Here is a 22,979-nt window from a genome sequence, read left to right as displayed (position 1 = left end):
GATTCCTGGCAAGCAGCCCTTTTTGCAATTCAAAGACTTTTCAACAAGAGCATCTGTTTGGGTATTATCATAAACCTGCATGTGCCCCCCACCACACACCCTTCACCTCCCTGCTCCTCCCTCTCCTCCTTCCCTTTTCTCTCTCTCCTTCTCCTTCATCAGCCGTGTGCACTTGCATGTTTGAGGAAAAGGGGTGGAGATGGTGGGTGATGATGGGGCAAGGGGGGCTTTTCCGTGACCCACAGAGTCAATGATACATAAGCCACATGACCAACTAGTCTCCTTATCCAAGGCAAACAGGAGTGACACACACACACACACAGACACGCACAGAGGCACACCGACAGGCAGACCCGCAGGCTGACTTTCAGCGCATTCACAGCTCCGCTGAACTCACGTTGCCGTTTCTTTGACAGAAGAAAAGAAGAGATTCACGTTCACACACCTCCGTGGGAGAGCTCAGATAAAGACGCGCCTTCAGTCTTGGAGTGGCGCTGTCACACACTGATACACAAATACGTATTTAGACAAATACACAGGCACAGTCAGGGAGCCACCACACGCACGCACACGCATTCCCACCAACTGACACACTCACTTCTCTCACACACACACACAGGGAGCAAACAGTCTCTCTCTCTCTCTTGCTCGCTCAGCTGCTCTCCCTCTCTCCCTCTCTCTCTCTCACTCCCTCCCATCCACACACACACACCACTACAGTATATCAGTGAGTGACTAGCGGAGAGCCAGAGGGGAGTGCAGAAATGAATGTGAAGATCCTGACGCTGGTGATTGTGCTCTTGGTGTCTCTGCTGTGTTCTGCCAGTGCTGGTGAGTACAGGAGCGGCCAGTCTTGTCGCTGGTCGTCTCCCTTTGCTTTGTATTTCTCTCTCTGTGTGCCTTGGGCTTGTGCAGGCAGCTGTAGTTGATCAGTTACCCAGCATGGTTAGCCTTGTGTGGGCTCTGAAAGGCAGGAATAAATATCAGCACCTGGTTGTATACAGTACTGCACTGCAGTGGTTATACTGTCTGCTATTGTACTGCCATGGCTTTTAAGATAAAGTTGAATGTGGGTTCTAGCTTGGATTGATCGTTTTCCTCCCTGCCTCACCTTGATGTGTGCTTGTAAGAGATGAAATGTGAAGAGCTTTTTATTGATGGGCATTCATGTGTTGAGCTGCTGCTGAGTGATACATATCCTGGATGTATGGATGTTTGTGGCTGTTATGAAATATAAGATATGCATGGCACATGTTCTGTAAGGTGGAGTGGTTCATTTATTGCTTGATGTATTCCATCTGAACCAAGTCCTATATAATTATTAGAGCACCCTACATATATATATGCATGCGTACCTCCCGTGGTGATGATAATGAGGACTGTAATTGTTATACGCATCAATGAGGGGAACTCAGATCCCAGATGCGTGGATTGTCTCTGGAGGGGCTCGGGCTTGATGCCTTGTCACAGTAAAATTCCGTAAAGTGCTGTTGCGTCTCTGGAGCCATTGTTAAACAACATATCAGTTCTGCTGTGGACCTCAAATGTCTGCAATTTGGAACAAAAACACTGACTTGGGACATTTAAACAGCGAGAGGGCATATCCACTCTGCTAGTTCATGGAAGTAAATTGATCCTGAGGGGCGCAGTTTAGACAATCTGCAGATTTGATGCAGGTAACATTATGGTGTGAAAAAACAACAGTTAGGCCTGTGTCAATGTCTAGACTATTCTTGGGTTTATCACCTACCCACCAAGTACAGCTGCTTAGAAAAACACATAGGCAGGTTGTGCTGATATTTAATACATATGTAAGATCCATATTGCTGGATATAGACCATTTATTATAACATTTAGCCTACTGGCATGCTATTTGGACTACATTATGAAGCATAAAGGCCTAAGCGTATTCACTGTAAGACTCCTTATGCTGCTAGGTCCTGAGCAGACAGTGTTTTGAGATACTGTGTAGACTTTATGCTTTCAAGATGCTGTCCACTCCGTATCGATCCGTGGCCACAGCACTCACGGTTCCCATGCTTCCCAGCACATTCATTACAGCGACATGCTATTTTTGTCTGAGGCTCTCAGCACATGAGTAAAATGGGAAGCAATTATCTTGCATCATGGTCAGTGTCGTTTTTCACGCCCTGCGTGTGGCTAAGCATGTTCCACGCCTGAGAGCCCACCGTGCTACACCAGCGACAGGGAAAAGAAAGCTGCTGTGCCTCGGGCTTTCATGGCAGCTTATCCGTCTCAACGTTCAAGTCCTGCCGCCTATGCGCCTCTCTGTTCCCTGGCCGCTCCTGTAGTACCAGAGCTCCATTGACAGAGAGGAAGAGAGAGAAATGGAGCGAAGAGAGAGGAAGGGATGCAAGTGTGTTGCAGCGTTGATGGGTGTGGGGAGGGATGCTAGCTGGAGTGTGCCTGCGTAGCACAAGCCTCTGCTACAGTATGCGCTGTCGCGGGAAGGTGTCGGAAAAGGCTCTGCATGTAGGCAGTGGGTGTGAAGCCTTTCATCTTGAGACAAATGCTTTTCCAGTTCAGTGGGCTTTCGCTTTCTCAGGCATCTGTGCGTGTGTACATGTGTGTCTAAGAAAGAAGAGATGCATAGAGAGTAAGACAGAGAAAGCATGTTTGTGTGTGTGTGTGTGTGTGTGTGTGTGTGTGTGTGTGTGTGTGTGCTTGCAGGAAGCAGTGAATATAGATCTGGACCTGACTAATATAGGGTGGGGAAGTGTGAGCTTTGATGCCTTGATTGCATTTATGGGTGCAGATGCATATTAGCAAAAACTCCTCGCGCAACAGGCAATTCACCTAGACAACCTAAAGCTACTTCCAATATTCATCCAGCACACTAAAAGAGCTGCTGTGGCCTTCTCTATGTAATATTAGCATCCTTTAGCAGCGCACTTCAATTACCCATCCTTGAAAAGCACTCTGGCACAAGAGTAGGCTCCAGCTTTGGACATGTTGTATCCATAATTCATCCCGTGGCCGATCACTCTTCCTGCGTCTGAGGAACTTTAAAAACTGGGGTATAAACAGTGGTCAGTCTCGCGTCTGTCACAGCCTCTTAGAAAATATCAAAGCTTAATTTTTCCGTGCCATGGAAACACCCGGCCAATCTTCACCTGGGGTAAAAACAATAGCAGCTGGTTCAGACAAGCATATGCACATGCACACACAAACACACACACAGGTACAATTGTGCAGCCTGGGATGAACAGGTGAGGCTGTGGTGAGTGTGAGCGGGGCACGAGGACCAGATTAGAGCCATTATCTGGTAGAGAAATCGTCTGCTTAGGAAGGGGGCGATTTTATGAGAGCTGTCAGCAGTGCTATTATTCCATATTAAACTTTGATGTATTGTTGGGGCTGGCTGCTCAGCGCTACCAGCATGCATCTACATACTGTACTCTTTCCAGCCTCGCTCAGATGCTCAGCCAAGTGTTACAGGTCAAAAGACATGCAGCCACTCATTAAGTCACACAGAGGCATAAAAACTGGCTAGTTAGGTGTGATTATTTTGTTAAACAACATCTATAGATGTAAACCTACCGTGACCAGGAAGCTTTAAATCATAATCCCCCAGTTTTCTAAAGTAATGAAGGTGTTTGTGCCCGTGGATGTTATTACGGTGGAGAAAAGAAAAGCAGCTAAACTTTTCCAGATGTCCAGGGATAATATCATAATAGCGGGCAAATAGTTGTGTCAAAAGGGGAGCAGTGGAAAGGTTATTACAGGATTACAGAGAATCACAAAGCCTTTTTAAGGCACAGAAGCTTGTGAGGACCAGTTGGGTTTATATCGCATCCACAGGGTCAGATAAAATCTGTTTCATGAAAACCTGGATTTCCTCTTGATGCAGCCTAAGAATGAAATAGATCCAACGACCTGCAGCATCACTGTAGTTTCTCTTCTGCAAAGACAAACGCAGACATTGACTAATCTAAGCGGAGTTTGGAGTCTCAGTAAAGAGTGATTTGTTTTCCTCTTGTTGACTTCTCTGTTGGCTTAAATAGAAGCACCAGAACCATGTTTTTTATGGTTATATATATATATGCACTCTGGTTGACTTTGGGACATAGGATGAAAATAAATTTGTCAGCTGTCAGCTATTTTTCCATCCTACTTATACTGTATGGATGTGCTGATATATTGCACTGTATATCACGTTCTTTAGACTGTAATTATGGACAGCCAAGAGGGGTATTGCATCAGGAATTTCTGACAGAGACAATATTTCTTACTTGGTGAAAAAAAAACATCTATCCAATATAAACAGCAATACCATCAATTAAGTGTAAAAACAGTTTGCAGGTATCTGGATTTGCTTGTTAACAGCTACAAACCCATAGTTTATTATACATGAGGTTCTCACGTCTTCTGTGTTGACAATAAGCATAAATAAGGCGTTAAACCACTGTGGTCTGTATTTAACAGCACATACACAGCACTGCTTTACTGCATAGATTAAAATATGCTGTTATTTTAATCTGTTTGTTAATTAAACAATACTATTTTTCATTCAATATCACCCAAACATGCTTGGGTTTATGATGTGAGCTTCAGTGTTCCTTGAAGTTTCTGTGAGAAGCACATAAAAAAAAAAAAACTTTCTGAGATCTGTATGATATCACCCAACATGAGCTTTGATAATGGCATTCTGGCACTCACAAATAATTGCTCTGGAGTGGAAGTTGAGGAAGAGATTTAGTGAAAAATCATAACTCATTTGGTAGGGATATAAGGCTAACCTTTGGGTGAACACTCCCCAGAGAGGTCAGCTGTTGAAGACTTTGGCATATGTGACTGCTGTGCTGCTGTAATGTGATTCAGAACCCACTGAATGAATAAATCTACTCACTTAGATCTTCCCTTGAGAGTTAATCCAGTGAAGGGGGTAGAAAAGCAAAGGGAGGAGTTAAGGAACGTCCAAGAGACAGAAAAGAGAAGGATTGGCAGGAAGAGGTGTTATCTGGATTGTGAAGAGACAGCTACAGCTACACCTAAAATTTCACAGTGGATGTTTCAGCCTGCAGTAATGGATAATAATTGCATTTCTCTTCTGTAAATAAGTCTTCTGTTAAGCTACATTTTCTTTCCTTTTCTTATTGGAGACCAGATCTCCTTTGAGTTTTGAGAACACAGCCCTTTAGCTTCGGATAAGCGTTAGTTTAAGGGGCTCCTGTGTTAACCAGAGCTCATGTGATCACCAGACCCTATCATCAGGCTCGGGGCACTCCTTACAACTTAATTAGAGCCAGATATTCTCAAAATCTGCCCCTTTTTCCTCCAGTGTCCAATATTAAATTGACTTATGGCTCTCTTTTTGAACATTAAGTGCTACATTTATAGTGGTTGTAGCTGCAGATCAGATTCCTGATCGCGATCTGAGTGGACATTTTTATTAACAGCCTGCCAGACCGCAGAATAAATACTGTGGTCGTTGGGAAAGCAGGTGCCTTAATTACTTTCATACTCGATTTGTAAAAAGCCAGAAAAGGAAAATATGACTTTTGTGTATTACTTTAAAGACATCATTTGTGGAAGAAGTACATATTTAAGGACCAAACAGTTATGCAGAAACAGAATTTAATGAATACTGCTTAGAGTATTGTCGCCTCTAACATCAAATCTCTATGGATGGCATTTTGGATAGTGAGATTTCATATATGGCTAAAAGTGTTGCACAGCTGGCTGATGTTAGGCAGTTCTACCTCAGATGAGGGATTTCAGTGCTGTGAAGGTGGCAGTGTGGATTGGGACTATGGAAGTGTAGCCGCACTTCTTAGATTTTGGGTTCATTTAGTGACTCCCCCACTGGGATCTGCTTAAACTCAAAGCCTCAGGCAACACGATGTGCATGTCTCACTTATACTCGGGGAATTATAGGATGTTGTGGTATACCTCATGTGGTTTCAGACTGTCATGTACCTTATGTTCTCGACTTAAATTAAGTGCTTGGAAATGGGAAATGTACAACCTCCACACAACTGGGTACCTTCAGTGACTGAGAATTCACTCATTTATGAAATCATGCATTATTCATCACAATTGCGCAGTCTTTGATCACAAATGTTATTTTCCCTGGGAGACTATTTCACACCTCCACATACATTTAAACGCTGGTCAATGAAATGATCCGCCGCTGACTGAATACCATGGATAAGGGGCTGGCCCCTCACTGAGTGCCTCTGCCTCATTCATTGAGGAAGACAGCCCACCCTGCAGTACTCAGAGCCCCTGAACATGAACAGATGTTTTTGACAAAAAAAAAAGGAAAGAAAAATAATATATGGAATTCATAAACATGCATCCACATCAGGCAAACAGTTTATCCTAAGAGCGGACGGAAACCTCGCTGACGCAGAAGGCCAATAAACACAGAAGTTCAGCTCACCTGCAGCACTGTGCAGCTAAATCTGTCAGTAAAGTCTTTGCAATTTTATTTCTTTGCTAAATCTGTGTGATGAAATTGCTTATTAAATTTCATTGCACTGCCTTTAACCAAATGTCATTTCTCTGCATGCCACACGCACAGTATATCATTTTTATAGGGGAGACACTTTGGATTATAGATATACAGAAGTGGAAAACATTAAAGCAGAAATGCAAGATTTGCTCCTACAGATTATTTCTATATATAGGAATACCTTATTGTGAACTACTCTTTAGCATTAAGCTTCAGGTTTCTACACTATTCCTTTGGTTGACAGGTAACACTGTCTGATGCAATGTAGGTGCTATTTTCCTTTAATAGCTCTGAATATGCAATGGGGAAAGGCAGTGGTCTCCTTTGGCTTTAAAAGCTGCAGTGAACCCTTTGCAGCGATGTTTCTCTCCCTCTTTCTGTTTCTCTCTTTTTCCCACATCTCAAATGGGAACGCAGGTTCACAGCATGGGGGGTGATGACACAGGAGAGGGAGGGGCTGTGTTTCACATCTGATTAGTGTGCCCATGGAAACGGATGGTTGGAGGATCCCTTTGCCCTTGACGTGCAATCTCTAGAGATTAGGGCAACGGTTGGTATCCTTACCTACGTACTGTAGCTGCCATGCGCAGAGATTTACCCCCGCTGATGTTAGCGGAAACAGCAGCAGCAGCAGCAAGCATCTCTCCTGTTCCTGCCCTCAGCTGTTTGGACACACCTAGTGGAAAGTTGTAAAAGGAAATCTCCCCTTGTGTTTACTTTATGTTTTCTTTTCGGACTACTTAGTTCATGCAGCAGCTTCCAACCTGCAGTAACCTTGTAGCCACAAATTCACCTCTTCAGCTGTAGTGGGGGCTGTGAATAAACCAACATGCAGTCAAGTGGTGGGGAGAGGCAGTGGCTTCATTAGCTGGCTCAATGCTGCTGCTGCTGCTCCTGGCCCTTTGAACTCATAGTGCTCTGATCATAGCAGACCACCAGCCTCACACCTCATCATTTCATACGCTCTCTAATTCAGGAGTATATAGCATCACACTTCACAGGCAGCTGACATACTCAAAGGCACACAAAAAAGCCAGAAACCAGAGAGCTGTACGGTTTGTTTTTAATCACTTCTGAACCTTTAGTTCAGAGTTTTGGGGGTAACTTTCAGAGTAAGCTGGACACAGGGTTAGGTTTGAAAGCTGCAGTAATAGGAGCAACTTTTCATGCACTTTTGTTTCCTCGGTGGAGTTTGTGTAGACAAAGCCAGCCTTTAGCTCAACCACAAGCCTAGTATTATCACAGTACAACAATGCTGCATATCAAACAGTCCCCGACAGAAATAAAAGAAAGTGCTCACGACCAAAACAAACCCCCCCTCCTCTCCTCCGAGAGGAACACTCCAAGTGCAGTGGCCCACAGAGGAGGTTAAAAACACCACAGACTCAGCCAGAGGGCTGATCTGGCATTCAGACTCAGTGCAGTGAAATTTGTAAATTGAGAACCTGGTCGGTTGACAATGTCATTCTTTTTGCTCCAAACTGAGCGCCTTTCATGGTGGCTGCCATGGTAACGTGGTCTGAAAGTCGGGAAGCAATTGGTACCAGTTTCTGCCAAAGCCCAGACTTACTGGTAGGAATGCAATATGCAGCGTTTCCGACACTAAATGCTGGATTGTACAGGATAAATGACAAGGGACGTCCTCCTTACTTAGGCACCATTCCATATGTGCAGGATGAATGTGTGGGGAGGCTGTCAGGCAGTGAGCAAATCCGCTGTGTGATGCTGTAGCAGAGCTGAGGCTTATTCTAGGTTAAAGAAAATGTTTGGCTTGTATCTGGCACAATTAGCACATTTCATCCTTAGCTTAATAACCCTGATCCCCTAATGTGCTTATGTAGTGGGAGCATCTCTGCCGATGACATGTCTGTGTCTGGCAGTGTGGGTTAGTATGTCTGTGGCAAAGGCGTGTCATAGAGGGATTCATTAGCTTAAGCGACTGCTCCTCTCCTTTTAGTGAATGAAGGAGGGAGGCACACGATGGAGACAGCAGGCCTCCAACGTCATGTAATAACCATGGCTACACACACCAGGGTATTTATTCTTCCTCTCTCCCACTAACGCAAATATTGTTTTGCTACCCGTAAGAATTACACAGTCCTATAATAAGCAACAACTATCTCCCTTACAGAAATAAATAATGATACCGTCCTCACATTATTGTGTATATGACAAACAAATACTATAATACTAGTCCCTGTTTCATTTGAGCCTAAATGAAAAAATGTTGTTAAGCAGTGAGGAATACTTTTATATTATTAATGTTTAAGTGAAGTTTATAAGACTTTTGTAATTGTGTAAAAGAGGACAAGAGCTTTAGTTCTGTGTCTCTCATTTAATCCAATAATGATGCAAACAGGCTTTTAACCCCGAGAGACACAAGAAATAAGACTAAGAGTCTCCAGCTGTGCTAGCTGCTCATTGAGGCTGTACTTTGAGCAAAATACTACTTGTAGCATCTAAACGATAACACTAACATTCAGGGATAATCAGCATATAATGTTTATCTTACTTTAACTAGTCATTATTGTAACATTTAACAGGATTAAAGTCTGTGTGGGTTCTCAGTCGTCCAGGTCATAGTAATCTAAGGAGGTTGGAAAGAAAAGCAAACACATTCTCTAAGGTAACAGGATTTAAGCACTTTGCATGAAGTACAACTGAGAATGATGGGAATGTAAATAATTTTGTGAAGGGGCTTACATGGAAAGTTAAAGACAACCTGTTAAGATTTCTTTAATTTCTATATTTCTATACACTTTGAGCATCCTTTGGGGAAAAATCTCAGGCTTCAGACTGACAGGTTTTTTTTCTGCTTCTGGCTCTGTATGATCTCAGGAAAAATAATATTCTTAATATGAGTATGTCAAGTGCACAGCTCTGCCCCACCCACCTGCTGTTTAAACCTTATGTTTGCGGGGGGCACCCAATCAGACGAAAGTTGCTATAAAGAGGAACTGGTGTCGAGGAGCTTGTTTCAGACTGCAGGGTTGAAATCGGTGTTTAGTATGATAAAAATAAGGATTATTTTGAACTGTGAATCATGCAAAGCTGCTCTAGGAGAGTCCAAGAATAAAAATATAGAACTGAACATGACATAATATGTTCACTTTGAGGACTCATCCTCATATGGGATCAAACATTTCAACTTACAAATAATAAAAGTCTTGTGCAAAAATTGAGACCGGTACTTCTTGGTCATGTTGTGGTGTTTCAGTCATTGAATGCAAAAAAGCACTTTTGGGACAGCAGAAAGGATTAATCCTCGGGACGCCATGAATTTCTGTAAAATTGTTAATTATAAAAGTTGCTGACATTACTTGATAATCCTGGACATTAATGAGGTTTTTGATGCCCAGAGAAAAATGCCTCTTCACATTCCCCATTCCCATTCTGCCAGCTATTTGTTTACAGCTTGATATACATCGGTACAGACTGCAGCGCACGAGGCACAGATGTGTCAGATGAGTGATGTAGGGACAGCGATAAAACAAAACACAGGAGAGATTAGATTTGAAAAGCCCAGCCAACCGTGAAAATGCATCTCTGAGATTGCACACAATTGATTCATAATCAGTGCGACTGTGAGTGATGAGGCACAACGAGTAAACAAACAAATAAGATTCAAGAGGACAGCAAATCAATTTGAGGTGACAAAGAAAATTAAACACAGCTACGATTACATTTTAGTAGCCATTCTTCACTGTGCCTGTTTACATTTGATGCAACAGTTTCTAATGAACACAGCCCCCCCTGTATACTTGTTGCTGTAGACTCATGGGCTGGTTTAATCTCTTCTGTCCTAGTGGCAGAAAAACCATTACGCTGTAGCTGCATTTACAAGAGCAGACATTTGTTATGTGGTCGTTTTGGCAGTCAATACACACAAATCAGCTTTACAACTATTAATAAGCAGCTCTGGCCCATTTGCTGTGCTGTGTTCCTGCACTGACACAGCACTGTGATATATAGGTTGCTCTTGCCAGCTATGAGGGCAGCTGATGAACTTGGCATTAAACCAGAGGACAGCTATTTCTCTTCTCTCTTCTGACTAGATGGACAAGTCCTGGAAGATGTATGTCTCTCCAGGCTCCGTTGATGGACTGCTGCAGAATCAACAGGGATAAGCTGCCAGTATTCGACTTTTCGCCTGGCTGTAATAAGACAGAGCACCAGCCATCACAAAAAAAAACACAACATAACAGATATCACCTTAGGAGGTGGTGAAATTAGGGCTTGGAAATAGGGAGCAGCCCAGCTGCTATTCATCATTAGTCTTTTTCTCCTCCTCTACCCACCCTCACTCGTGGCCTTCTTAAGCAACAGCACCGACAATAAACAGTCATTCCTGAAAATCCTTCTTTATTGAACTTTAATTCGGAAATTACAAAGTGTGGAGATTTGAGGGCAAAACTGGGGCTCCAAGGTCATCCGAAGTAGAGATATGAGGCTTCTTATTGTGAGACATATACTATCCTGCCGTTTTACTGTTGTGCCAGCTGGACATAAACACGTGAATGTCTCATGGGAAAAGATCAAATGTGATAGCACAGAAGCTGGATCCAATTTCACAGCAGTAAGATAGCTGAGATATCTTTGTTTATGGAGATGAAATATGTGTTATCCAATGATAAACTTGCCATGGAAACAATCAAAGGATCTTCTGCAGAAGCAACAGATGCTGCAATAATCATTCTGCAGGTATTCCAGTGATCCTAGGCTAGCTGTTGATGTATGCTGTTTCTGTCACATTTCCATGCGTTGCCTACAAGCTGCAAGAGTTAATCTATACTGCCAGTGTTATCACTGAGGCCCAGCTTATTTTTAGCAGCTTTCATTGCACTTCTCCATCCCATAGGCACATTGTATGAGTTGAGATTTGTCAGGAGAATCACAAGATGTTCTCCTTTCAAAACCCCAGTGCCGAGCAGTGGCTGACAGCTTGCCATGGTAGGAGACATCTAAATTGTCTCATTATGGACCTGGGTTATGACAGGCTGAGCCACCCGGAGAGGATGATGAGTTGTGTGAGCTGAGGTACAATTACTTTACCATCTTGCACTGCAGTGTGTGTAGGTCTGCACAGTGACTGACTCCATGTGTGCTTTGCAGCACTTGTTAAAGTAGTCCATCACTCAAAGATCAGCTGCAGTTGGGCTTTGAGCAGAACTGCAGGCACCACTGTGAGACATAAAAAGTCAGTATGTTTTAAGTGGACTGCCTGCTGCCCTCTCTAAAGCTGGAGATTGGAGGATTGCAACCCCCAATTTAATGTTTCTTCGTAACTCAGAAAATCATGTTCACTTCATAGAGCTATCGGGCAGGAGGAGAGAAAATAGGCAGGGTTTTAAATGTTTAAATCCTGACAAAAACCATGCACCATTTTTCCATTCCCAAAACCGTTGTCATGTCTTCCACCTCCAAATATGACCACCCAGCCACGTTTCAACTAACTCTGTCTCTAAAAAACTGTACGAACAAGTTCATTTCAAGCATGCTGAAGACTTCACCATTGTGTTTCTGTGTGTTCTGTGTCCAAATGCCGAAGGTGTTTCAGGGGTGAATGAGGAGAAACAGGACCTCCCTATAAAACTTCTGTTAGCCTCAAAATCTTCTCAAACACAGAGAGTATTAACATTCAATCCCCTGGATTTGAGAGAAATGAACCGAATGCCTTCAGAATGAGTAAACGTTCCTCATTCACTGTGTGTCTGGAACAATAACAAAAGGATAATGCGCAGATTAGTGCTCCAAGGGGCAAAGATGTGCTTTAGATGCGGAAATATGCAACCAAGACTTTCCCTGCTGCCAATGAATTAGCCCACTGTTAGCGCACAAATATACTGTGTAATATGCTTGCCGGAGAAGATTAGCATGGAAATGCAACTTGAGATGTCTGGTGTTTCAGGGATATACATTAAAAACATTCAACAAGCTGTCTGGCTTAGTCACGCCATACACCATTATTTAAACCTGAAAGCTAGAAACCCTTCTCTATTTCCTCCTTTTCAGTGGAAGCTGGTCTTTTAAAATGTCTTCATAAAGCCACAGCTGAAGGTCATTAATTAATAAAGGCTGCAGAAAGACTGTTTTGAATGCTGCTCTTGAAGAAAGTTGCCCTCTATTCAACCACACTGATCTTAGCTATTAGAGAAACTTGAGGGTTTTAAATGCAGTTCTGGAGGCAGTCTTTAAAGTTTCAGACAGACAAAATCCTCGGGGTCACAGCTGTGCCGTCTTCATTTAATATCATGACTGTGCTGCAACCAAACCGATGGAAACAAGCAGGGAACTTAGCATCATCATGGCTTTTCTAAGCTCCTCAAGTGCTGTCCTCAGTGTATTTTCTGCTTTTACAAGCCTATGCAGTCAACTGGCTGACTTATCTTAAGCTGCGTCCTCACCCCAGCTCTTGTAAAGGCAGGGAAGGTCATTCTCTGGGGAATTCTAAAAATGGTGCCAGTCTCTCTGAGGAGGGGAGACGGGAATGTCATGACCTCATGTGAATAATGTCAATCAGCTTGTTTGATGAGAGACACCCAAAGAAAGGAGGAAGGTTGGCAGTTTGGATCTGAAGAAATCATTTTCTTATGGGTAGATAAGGTTGCTGAACAAAGTATTTTACTAAAGCAAGAAAGGTTCACTCTAAAACCCCCAAGCTGTCTTTGGGGCTTTAGCTTGAGATTACACCGTGGTATGGAGTTTATAAGGGATGGTTATTTTTGAGGCAGAGGAGGGATTTCATGAAAGAAACTATTGTGTTTGGTTAGAAGGACCTAGAGTTTTTCAAGTATGACCTTTACTACAGACTACAACTCACAATATCTTCCTCTTCTACTTCAATCTGAAACAAAATGTAAGTCAGCCTTTTCTGAGTCCTTCAATCTTTACACGTCAGAAATCTCTAGAGTGCCCATGCAATCAGTGTGCAGCTCCATTTCAGTAACTTAATATTATATGAAATTAATGGTTGGTTGCACACATCCATTTGTTAGTTAAAATGAAAAATGCATCACTGTGTATGTAATACCTGTATTATTTGCTGGTATGACATTTAATCACTTTGACATGTCCAAAGCCCTTTGCTGCCTTTACTCAAATTTTACTGGATGAACAAACTGGGTGTGGTGTGAAAGATCACCCATGATAAATATTATGTTACACACAAAGATATGCAGCAAAATATTTTAAAGAAAAGATCTCTTGATCCCCAAAAAGAGGTTGGGAGTGGGGGGGTCTCTGCTAGTTTGTAATAGGTTGAAAGGTCATAGAGACACTTAGGGTGGACCAAACCATTAAAAAATGGAGTTGGGGGATGAAGCGCTGGGGGGGTGGCTTAAGGGGATCAGGGCACACTTATTGAGAGATGACTGAAAACATCTGGGTTCACTCTCATACACACATTCACAGGCACTCTGTGAGACCCAACGCTGTTAAACCCATCCCCAAGAATGGATCAAACACTGCAACGAGATGCACCTCCACGAGTGTTGGTGCTTGTTTGTAATCTTGAGGGAGGGTGACAGAGACATGAGACATGAGGGTTTGAGGGTTTTTTTTGCTTCTGCCAGGGCCGTGTATCTGTTATGCTTTCCTTTGGACCACACTGAGTTGATGAACTACAACACTGGGTGGGCTTAGAGAAGGCCACACACACTCTCTCACACACTTATTTATGTCTATCTCTTCTTTCCTCATCTATTACCAATGTGATTCTTCTCTGCATCCGGTGACATATTTTCTTAGGCTCTGATGGACTTGGCAGATATCCTGAATGAAAAAACACTGTGAAAAACCATCATCAAGACAATTTTCAGGTGTTAAATTGGTCTTTTCTCTCTGTGTGTCTTCCAGGTCCCATGGCCTCCACGGTGCATGGCAGAGAGCTGCAAGATGCATCTATGGTGAGAAAAATGGTCCAGCAAAACTCTGCAAGGGGCGGTCAGACCCACAGACCAACCAGCTCGAAGAGAAGACGCCCACGGCCCCGTCTTTCCCACAAGGGGCCCATGCCGTTCTAGAGCAAGGTGAGTTTGTCTTTAACTGACCACTCACTAGGCTTTGTTGACGAAATGCTGCTACAAACCCATAGTAAAACAGTCGAATTTCAAGCAGTAAAGGTCTTCTACTCTCTATGGATATCTTGTGGAAAAAAACAACGTGCTAATCTCTGCTGTGTTTGCCCATTAGACCAATTTTCTGTCAAGTCAGAGCTCCACATTTCTCCAGAGAATATGAGCCAATACACCTCCTGATATATTAAATTCTAACTGCTGACTAGTGAGGAAACCCAACTTCACAGAGGAATTTCTAGGGGGAATGCTATTTTGAGTCCTGGAATACTTTGTTGGCAGAATCCCTTTGGATGTTTTGGATTGAATGGGAAACTTAAACTCTTACAGGAATACTGAAAACTCTGTTAATGGCAGCCAGACTGAGCTCCAACACAAGGATGTTATTGTTGGCAAGCAGATTATTAGACTTAGCCCACCAGCTTGCATGATTTCCTATTATGACTAAGGTGGTTTTTAAGTCTACCTCATTTATTTCCTCATACAGTAGAAAGATATACTTAGAAATCTTACCTTTGAGCCAATTCAGCTGGAACAAATCTTTACTGTCCACCTGGTTAAGTCAGTTAAAACACATTTTCCTCAAAAATAATACTCTGTAGAGCCGGGTTTGTGGGTGGCACCATTTTTCTTGCGAGGGGATGTTTAACTTGCTGTCAAATAAAACAAGTCTTTGTATGAAAAAGCTTTCATCCAAGATCTGAGATAACATTATACTTATCACTTTTTCACATTGATCAGAACCAAAACAAACTCTGCGTTTCAATAAAAACCAGATAAAGCTTCAATGGGAAACTAAAATATAGCGCGTACATTTAAATAACATGATCAAATTTACAGAACATACAGATTTAACTTTACTGATGTCAGCATGTCACAGCCTCAGACGCCGTGAGAGGCAAGACACAATATCCCTGCAGGAGCTGTCTACTATACAACGCTGACCTGCAGAGGTCCACCATAAATTGAATCTGTAGTGAGAGGAGGCTGCAGCCAGAGTGCGTCAATGGATGGTTAATCAGTTTTAAGAAAAAAAGGATCAAAGCTGCAGAAGTTTGGAAGCTCTTTTCTTTAAAGTAGCCATTTTTTACAATCATAGGTGATTATTTTTCATTGTACTTTTCTAGATTTAGACTTCCTTTGAACTCATTCCAGAACTCTAAAGGTGAAAACAATGAGTAAGGACCAAGCCAGAGTAGTTTGCACTTGAAGGACAGCATGGGTCTTACAACTTCCCTCGGTCTGCCAATAAAATGTGAGAATCCTCTCTGAGTTGAGTGGTCAGAGCTTATGTTCAGTGCCAGAGTTTTAGCCAGATAATGAGGGGAGCTTCAGGAAGTTGTGAAGCTCTGTAAAAGTGAACGGCTCAGTGAGTCACAATGCCGTCTCCGCAAACACCACTTAAACCACAACAAGCTGAAGATTTCCTTTTTTTGTTCACTTCCCTCTCTGGCTCCCCTCATTCTCGCAGAGTTCATAGTTCGCCTCATTCATAGATTGCTCCCCACATACCATGCCAATCCACCCCCACAGTGGGAATCGGGCTCTCCATTAGCAGCATTTTAGTGATAGCACTACCAACCTTCACTGAGTAAATGATCCAAAGAAAATCAGAGCTCAAAGTCTGAAGTTCTTCAGTCCCAGTTTGTTCACAGCCTGACTGAAGGAATTAAGTCTTCACAAGACCTGATGTCTCACATCAGTCCGTCCAACAAGCAGCTTGAAAGGCTTTGCTCTTCCTCGTGTGTCCTGCTTTCTTCTTCAGTTTGTGCTGATGATGGGAAAACCACCTCTAGCAGCAGCTGGAGTTGCAGTTTGTTCGATCAAAGCTTGAGTTCAATGGATATATCCAGCTGAGGACAGGACTCTTACACATGCAGGCTGTCTATGGATTTGTCGTTACTGGCCTAAACTTCATTACCAGACTATTTATATCAAAGATTAAGAACAGTTATTGCCCTGGCATCATCCATCCTCCAGCTCTGAGCTATTTAGCAACATCACCCCATTTCAGTGTCAACAACAGCTCGTCTTTTATTATCTATGACACCAGAGGCAAAGCTGGATTTTCTCATCATTACACATTCCAGATGTGAACCACTCTGAGAAGAAAGAGAGCGACCTGGGTCATCTTCTTTGAGTAGGCTCAGATCAAACCATGCTATTACAACTCTTGGATCTAAGCCATGCCAGTGACAGTCTAAAAGACGACGGGATATTTTAGATTTAAAGCCAGAGGCAATTTGTGAAAACCCCTAGTGGCCTTGAGTGTGAGAAAGCTCAGTGAATGAATCTTTTAAAAGAGTTTCCCATCAAAACAATGTAAATCAGGTCTGCATCTTCTCCCATACACTCACTATGTGGTAGAGTATGACTTCAAAAGGGCTGCTGTACTGAGATCATACACCAAACGGGGCAACAACAACAAACAACAGTACAGCTCAGTGGTGATTAGATAGACCATACATCAGGTCTCAAGGCATTGCATGACCTCAGAAAAATGCTATCACAAAACAAAAACAGGTTCTTATCAGTGAATGAACCTCGTTGTCCGAGCCTTCTGAAATTATCACAGACCAGGAAAAGATAAAAGATGCGGGAAGATCAAAGATTTCGTCATTGTCAAGAAGTGATCCAATGCCCCGAGCGCAGTATAACGTTGGGATTGTGTTTCACAGCAAGATACACAATTGTTTTTCTTACTCCCTGCTGCATCTTCCAGTCGAAGGCAGTGAAATCTGGTTGAAACATGTCTGGGACAGACTTATATTCTAGTTTATCAAGCGCAAGATAACACAAGGTATGACACATCGAAAATTTTAGAAACTAAAATGTCTTCACGTGAGTTGAGAAGTAGTAAGAAATCGAGTGTGATGACCTTTAACACTGCCAAAAACACACTTTTTAAACTCGGGAATATATCAGTACATAAAAATATATACAGAAAGACTAAGATACAATTTTTATCATGAAGATACCTCTGTTTATATGGCACAAAGAGCTAAATTATCAACAACAAAGACTAACAAAATATTGGTACTAGCAACAGAAAACGATTAGGTTTGATGAATAGATGGATGGATTTAATGCCAAACTTACGGAGCCTATATTTTGCTAATAATAATACATTAGCAATACTGCATTTACAGAATAGTAAAACTGAAAATTAAAAATGATTTTAACAGTTAGCGCACACTGTTAACAGCATTGTTCATAGCATCGTTATCATAGAACATAAATACAAAATATTACAAATTTAAACCAGATGTCAAAGCATAGTTTCGTTAAATAAATCTTTTAGACATATATGTTTTTATATGAGGAAATAGTCATTTAAATGACATTGTATATTTGTAAACCAGACTATAATAATATAAAAAATATTACATTTTAGTCAATTATCAGTTTGGTCAAATCTCCCAACACAACATGTTGAGTCTTTGGTGCATGTTTACTGGGACTGGAATGTAAACGTGGCGGAGAGACAACTGCCTCCACGAAGTGGTGTGATATCTTACCCCTGACAAACACCCTTAAAATGATCCTAATCAAAAGGCCTCAGAGTAAACTAACACTGAACTGAAAACGTCAAATAAGTGGAAAATGAAAGTAACCCTGGGTCGCAGTGAATTATCCCTTCAAAATAAAACAAAAACTAAAAAAGAAATTGGTTAATCGCTCAATATTTTTTGTGCATTCATCTTCACCGGCTGCATAAACTGAGGCAAAATGTCACACTAGTCTTAAGTTAATGTCTGCATGACTGAATGATTTTCAGGAAAAACAGGCTCATGAACTTTCTTTTCTGTGTCGTCTTCCTGTTTTGCAGGCACTGCTTTGAGCGCCCTCCCCCAGGTTCTGATTTCTATGCTCTTCCTTTGCCTTGGGGGGCCTTGCAATGAAGGGCCTACGCTTGCCCAGCCTGAAGAGTGATGTCCATAGCACCTGCTGGTTCTTCAAGCAACTCTGTCCACAAAAAAAATCAGGACAAGCCGCTCACCCTCAGCTCTAGGAGGAACTGGGGGCAGGGAAGGGGGGTGGGGGGTATTGAGCCCGAGCTATCAGACTCTATTTCTCTGTCTCTCTTTCTCTCTCTCTCTCTCCCTGACTACTTATCTATCTCTGTCTTCTCCCAAGTGTTTTTTTTTTCTTTTCAATTTTCTTATTATTTGCTTAATAGAGCCCAATCATAGCAATCTCCCTGAGTGTCTCACACACTTTGCATGACATGTGGTGGAGAGGGAGCCTGGTCAAAACAATCTGAATCCTAAAGCATCTGTCCCTTCTCCACGATGCGGTATTCCCACGTCTCGGATCCAAGGTTCCTGCAGCCGCTGATTTCATTGCTGTGTAGCTATTTAACGGCTTTACCGTCGGGTGAGGGCGCTGATCATGCAGACGGGGCAGTGTCAGTTTTAATAGTTGGCAAATATTAAGTTCGCTTGTGATACTCTGGATGTCTGATGCGAAAAAGGAATAAAAAGGTTTTGTTTGAAACGGACGAGCAAAAGCGTCACAACTTAATAACATCACTATCATCACTTAATTATCATTATTAATGGTGCTTTGTACCTCCTTATGACAGTACGTCCACATGCAAAGCAAAGACGGACTAAAAAGAGAGCACATACTATCAAAACGATCTAGTAAAGTGACAGAATAAGTCCTTCATTTAGGAGATTCTTTAATCCAAAGCTATTCTGGTGTTTCTGAACTCATTAACACCTTGGGAGGCGGGGTTTACGGGCGTGCTCTGTAACATGTCCCACCTTGGATGAGTCCTTTGACCCCAAATCCCAATGCTGTCCCCAATCCCCAGCCTTCTCACCACACCGCTGCCCCCGTGCAGCTGCTCTACACGACTGTTAACTGGCAGTGGCGGTCTGCTCCACCGACAGGCCGCCTTGCCTTTTAATGAAGTGCCAAATAATAACCTTCTCCACAATGCTGCCAGGAGCGAAGCAATGAAAGGTTAGGGCGAAAACGAGAAACACATTACCTCTTGTTTGAAGTCTTGATACACTGACACATTATGCATTTTAAATTTCTGCAAAGAGAAATCCAACACAAGGAGGACAAGTTAAATTAGACCAAAAAGAGCTCAGTTAATATGCCGCCGTGATCAGCCTACCACTAGTGCTCTGGCTGTTTTAACATTCAGCATATGGCTGGTTTGACCCTTTGACCGATATCTTTCACTGACAAAAATGCTATGCCTTTCCATCATACTGGAATATATTACTGTTTATGTTTATTTCTGTGTTATAGTTTGATTTCTTTTTTTCTCAGGGTGCTGTGATAGAGGCTTGTACTAGAGCAGTCTATTTTGTGCATTTATTTAACAAGACACAAACATACAATACATTTAAAACGTATATGAGCATATTTTCGTATATTGTATCTTTACTCTCCCTCGTATGTATACATCAATATAGCCATGATTTATTCCGATTCAGTCACTTAGTCACGATCCTTTCCCTACATTATGTTGGGTACAGTTGCCTTCCTGGTCTGCCTTTCCACAGCACAGGTGGTCACGGCTTTGATCATTACACTCATTAAATCCTAGAGTTAATCTTTCTCAGATGGATCTCCCCAAGGTTGGCCAGGGCCACTTAGTCTGAGCTCATTGTTAAATTGGCTTAGACAGAAACTGCACCCTTCCCCCTTTGCAATTTCTGAACCCCCTGCTGATTCAGTGTGTAACCATGTAACATATTAGGACTGTGACCTGTAGAAAAAGACACCTTACAATCCTTTGTTGTTGTGTATTAGCTGTGCAGAGCAACTTGCTAATTGCTTTTGTTTTCTTTAATCTGCTCCAGTTCAATCAGCAAACTCATTTCTTTCAAATCAGTTTTGACCACATAAGCAACTGGCAACTGATTAACCTAGATTTCCAACACTTTTTCCCTCTCGCCATGTCTCATGCAAATATTATAATAAAATGCAGAGACTTCTCAGTCCCAGCGTGAGATGCTTTTATTAAGAGAGCATCTAACATCACAGTGGTAATCCACCCAGCCAAGCTCACCTTGATTAAAAATGTATTAAATCCTAGGGCACTGTGAAGTGTAATAATTTCAGTTCCACCATTATTTTTTCATACCCTCTCAGACAGAGATGTAGATTTCATTAATGCTCCTCGGGAGTGAGACAGCTTTGCTCAGGATGTCTCATGTATTATTGGGGATGATAGTAAGGAGATATGAGCTGAGGATGAAAGTTCAAAGCCACAGGAGTTGGGATGCTGGAAGTAGACTGGGTCATGACACGGGGTTCAAATCAATGTTTCCCCATCTCAGAAGTTATTGTTACAGAGCCGAGCAACGTCTGTATCCGCACTGTTTTTCATGAATGTATCCTCACCATTCGCACCAGCCACGCTGCCCTTTCAGAGACCAGAGCAAACCGATGTTTATGTACAGAACCCTTTTTAAATCTCGGCCTGGTTATCAGTTGAATCCAAAAAAGACAAAAATCAAAAGCCAAATATCCCACTGATCCAAAGCCTCCGATGTCAATGAGTCCCAACAAATAGACGTGGCTTTGCTCCAAGACTTCTCTGCATGGGTTTGCAAGGCTGCACTTTTGCAATTCCATTATGCTGCTGGAAAAATACACCCTGAAAACAAGACTCTCTTGGTATGGAATGGTTTTCCAGTGTATTGTGACATTTTTTTTTTTTGTCTGATTCTTGTCTAGCTGGTTGTCCAAAGCTTACTTTTTTGAATACAGTGTGAGAAGCTGTATCTTTTGTGGATGTAACAAAATAGAAAAGTAGTCTGCAGCACAATATGTCGTGGACACGTGAAAGCTTTCAGGCATTCTTTTCTTATAGATCATAGCCCACAGCCCTCCCCTGCACATCAGGTTAATGGGCCTTGTGGTGTGGAAGGACAAGCACGTCTAGGCTCAAACTGAAATGGTAAACCAATACATTATGCTCGGGGAGCAAAACCATTTTCCTTAATGGTCTTTTCCAGCAAGGCTTACACAAGAGAAACGATTCCTATCCTCTCAATGTTTCCTCTCCAGTTCCTCTTCTCTGTGACCATCACAAGGCCTGAGTAATGTTCCTATGCACTTGTTAGCATGTTTTCCTGGTAGAAAAATGTTTGTTCTGAGAACTTGCCCCCTCTGTGTTTAGTTATTTTCGTCCAAATGCATTTGGCTGGGAGTGTGTAAGGAGTGGGGATGAGCAGAGAGATAGATGTGTGTTACTGGTGGAAATGAGAATAAGCTAGAAACAGGTTTTAAAATACGAGCTTAGCCATTGATCTCCAATAGCTATCGACACAAACCGCCCTGCCCCGACACACACACTCACGCACAAAAAGATTGCAGAAAAAACACACGGTTTTTATTTTTTTAAACCTAAGATTCCTCTACACTGAACCAAACATTTCACTCGTTGTGGAAGTGGCAGACAGCACATTCCATGATTTTACCTTAGCCCATCAAACTGTATCATGTTGGCCTTCAGAGTGGGTGTCTGCAGGATCGAGTGGCTGATATTCAATCCAATGCATTCACAGTTTTTCCACCGGCTGGGCAATCCAAAGGATAACTAGATTTTATCTCCCGTGAGAAATGACTACGATCTGTCATTATCTTGGAGCCTCAAAATGAGACTTCCTACACCCAAAATAGCACAGGCCCCTCCTGCCTTGATTGCGACACGTTCTCCATCTATGTAACCACTGTGTCAAAAATCAGCTACGTTCAGAACAACCTTAGGAGAAACGCAGTGTGTAGGCTTACACACCATCGCAACAGTGTTACTAGGTCTCAAGCAGATACCATTTGAAAGACGATGTATTACTCCTGAAACTTATATCCTGTTTATGGTGTGTGCTCATATTACTCACCAGGCCAAATGTACAGTCCCTGTCTCTGTTTTGATGTTGAACTGGGCAAAAATAAATGACATAAATAAATAAATAAATAAAACAAGTGTATCAGAAATGGTTGAAATACTGTGTACATATTTGAACTTTTGGTTTCTAATTTATAAAAGATAAGCTTTAGCTCTTGGAGTACTTATTTTATTTTTCCTTTCATGCGTAGCTTTGTGTTTTTATTTTCTATTTCTGTAAAGTGTGTAAATATATCTTTATGATAATAAGTAATATTAAAAATCTTATTTTAAGAAAAAGACTGTGTCCTGTGCTTTTTTTTAAAGGAAAACTTCACATTGACGAAATAAGACGAAGAGTCGACACCCATGGATTTAGACACAGCTGTGTTATCCAGATATGTCTGTTATTGGACGCTGGATGAAAAGTCAGTTACTCACCAAAATTAGCAGACTTCATCCTCTGACAAATTTAAACTCCTGTACAAAATGTTCCCATCGACTAATCTTGTAAGGGTAAATATTTTCAAAATAAGTAAAAACTTTAGATTCTTGTCATATCTGGTGCTTG

At 42.1% G+C, this 22,979-nt stretch overlaps 1 protein-coding gene across 1 annotated transcript; it reads left to right on the top strand.

Moving 5' to 3' along the window:
- Window positions 1–671: 671 nt before the first annotated feature.
- On the top strand, window positions 672–22,507 carry apln (apelin). Its single transcript, XM_013908274.1, has 3 exons — window positions 672–831; window positions 14,333–14,505; window positions 18,380–22,507. The coding sequence occupies exons 1-2, from the start codon at window positions 765–767 to the stop codon at window positions 14,497–14,499; spliced, it is 234 nt and encodes a 77-aa protein (XP_013763728.1). The 5' UTR covers window positions 672–764; the 3' UTR covers window positions 14,500–14,505; window positions 18,380–22,507.
- Window positions 22,508–22,979: the final 472 nt, after the last annotated feature.

This window comes from Pundamilia nyererei, unplaced genomic scaffold (assembly GCF_000239375.1).
Source record: "Pundamilia nyererei isolate P.nyererei 1_Seehausen unplaced genomic scaffold, PunNye1.0 scaffold00008, whole genome shotgun sequence".
Taxonomy (NCBI): Eukaryota; Metazoa; Chordata; class Actinopteri; order Cichliformes; family Cichlidae; genus Pundamilia; species Pundamilia nyererei.
The sequence above is the reverse complement of the archived record's forward strand: the minus strand, read 5'-3'. Positions and strand labels throughout refer to the sequence as shown.

Coding starts and splice junctions, on each gene's coding strand:
- apln (XM_013908274.1), top strand. CDS start 765: ATGAATGTGAAGATCCTGACGCTGGTGATTGTGCTCTTGGTGTCTCTG. Junction 832..14,332: donor GCTGTGTTCTGCCAGTGCTG/GTGAGTACAGGA, acceptor TGTGTCTTCCAG/GTCCCATGGCCTCCACGGTG.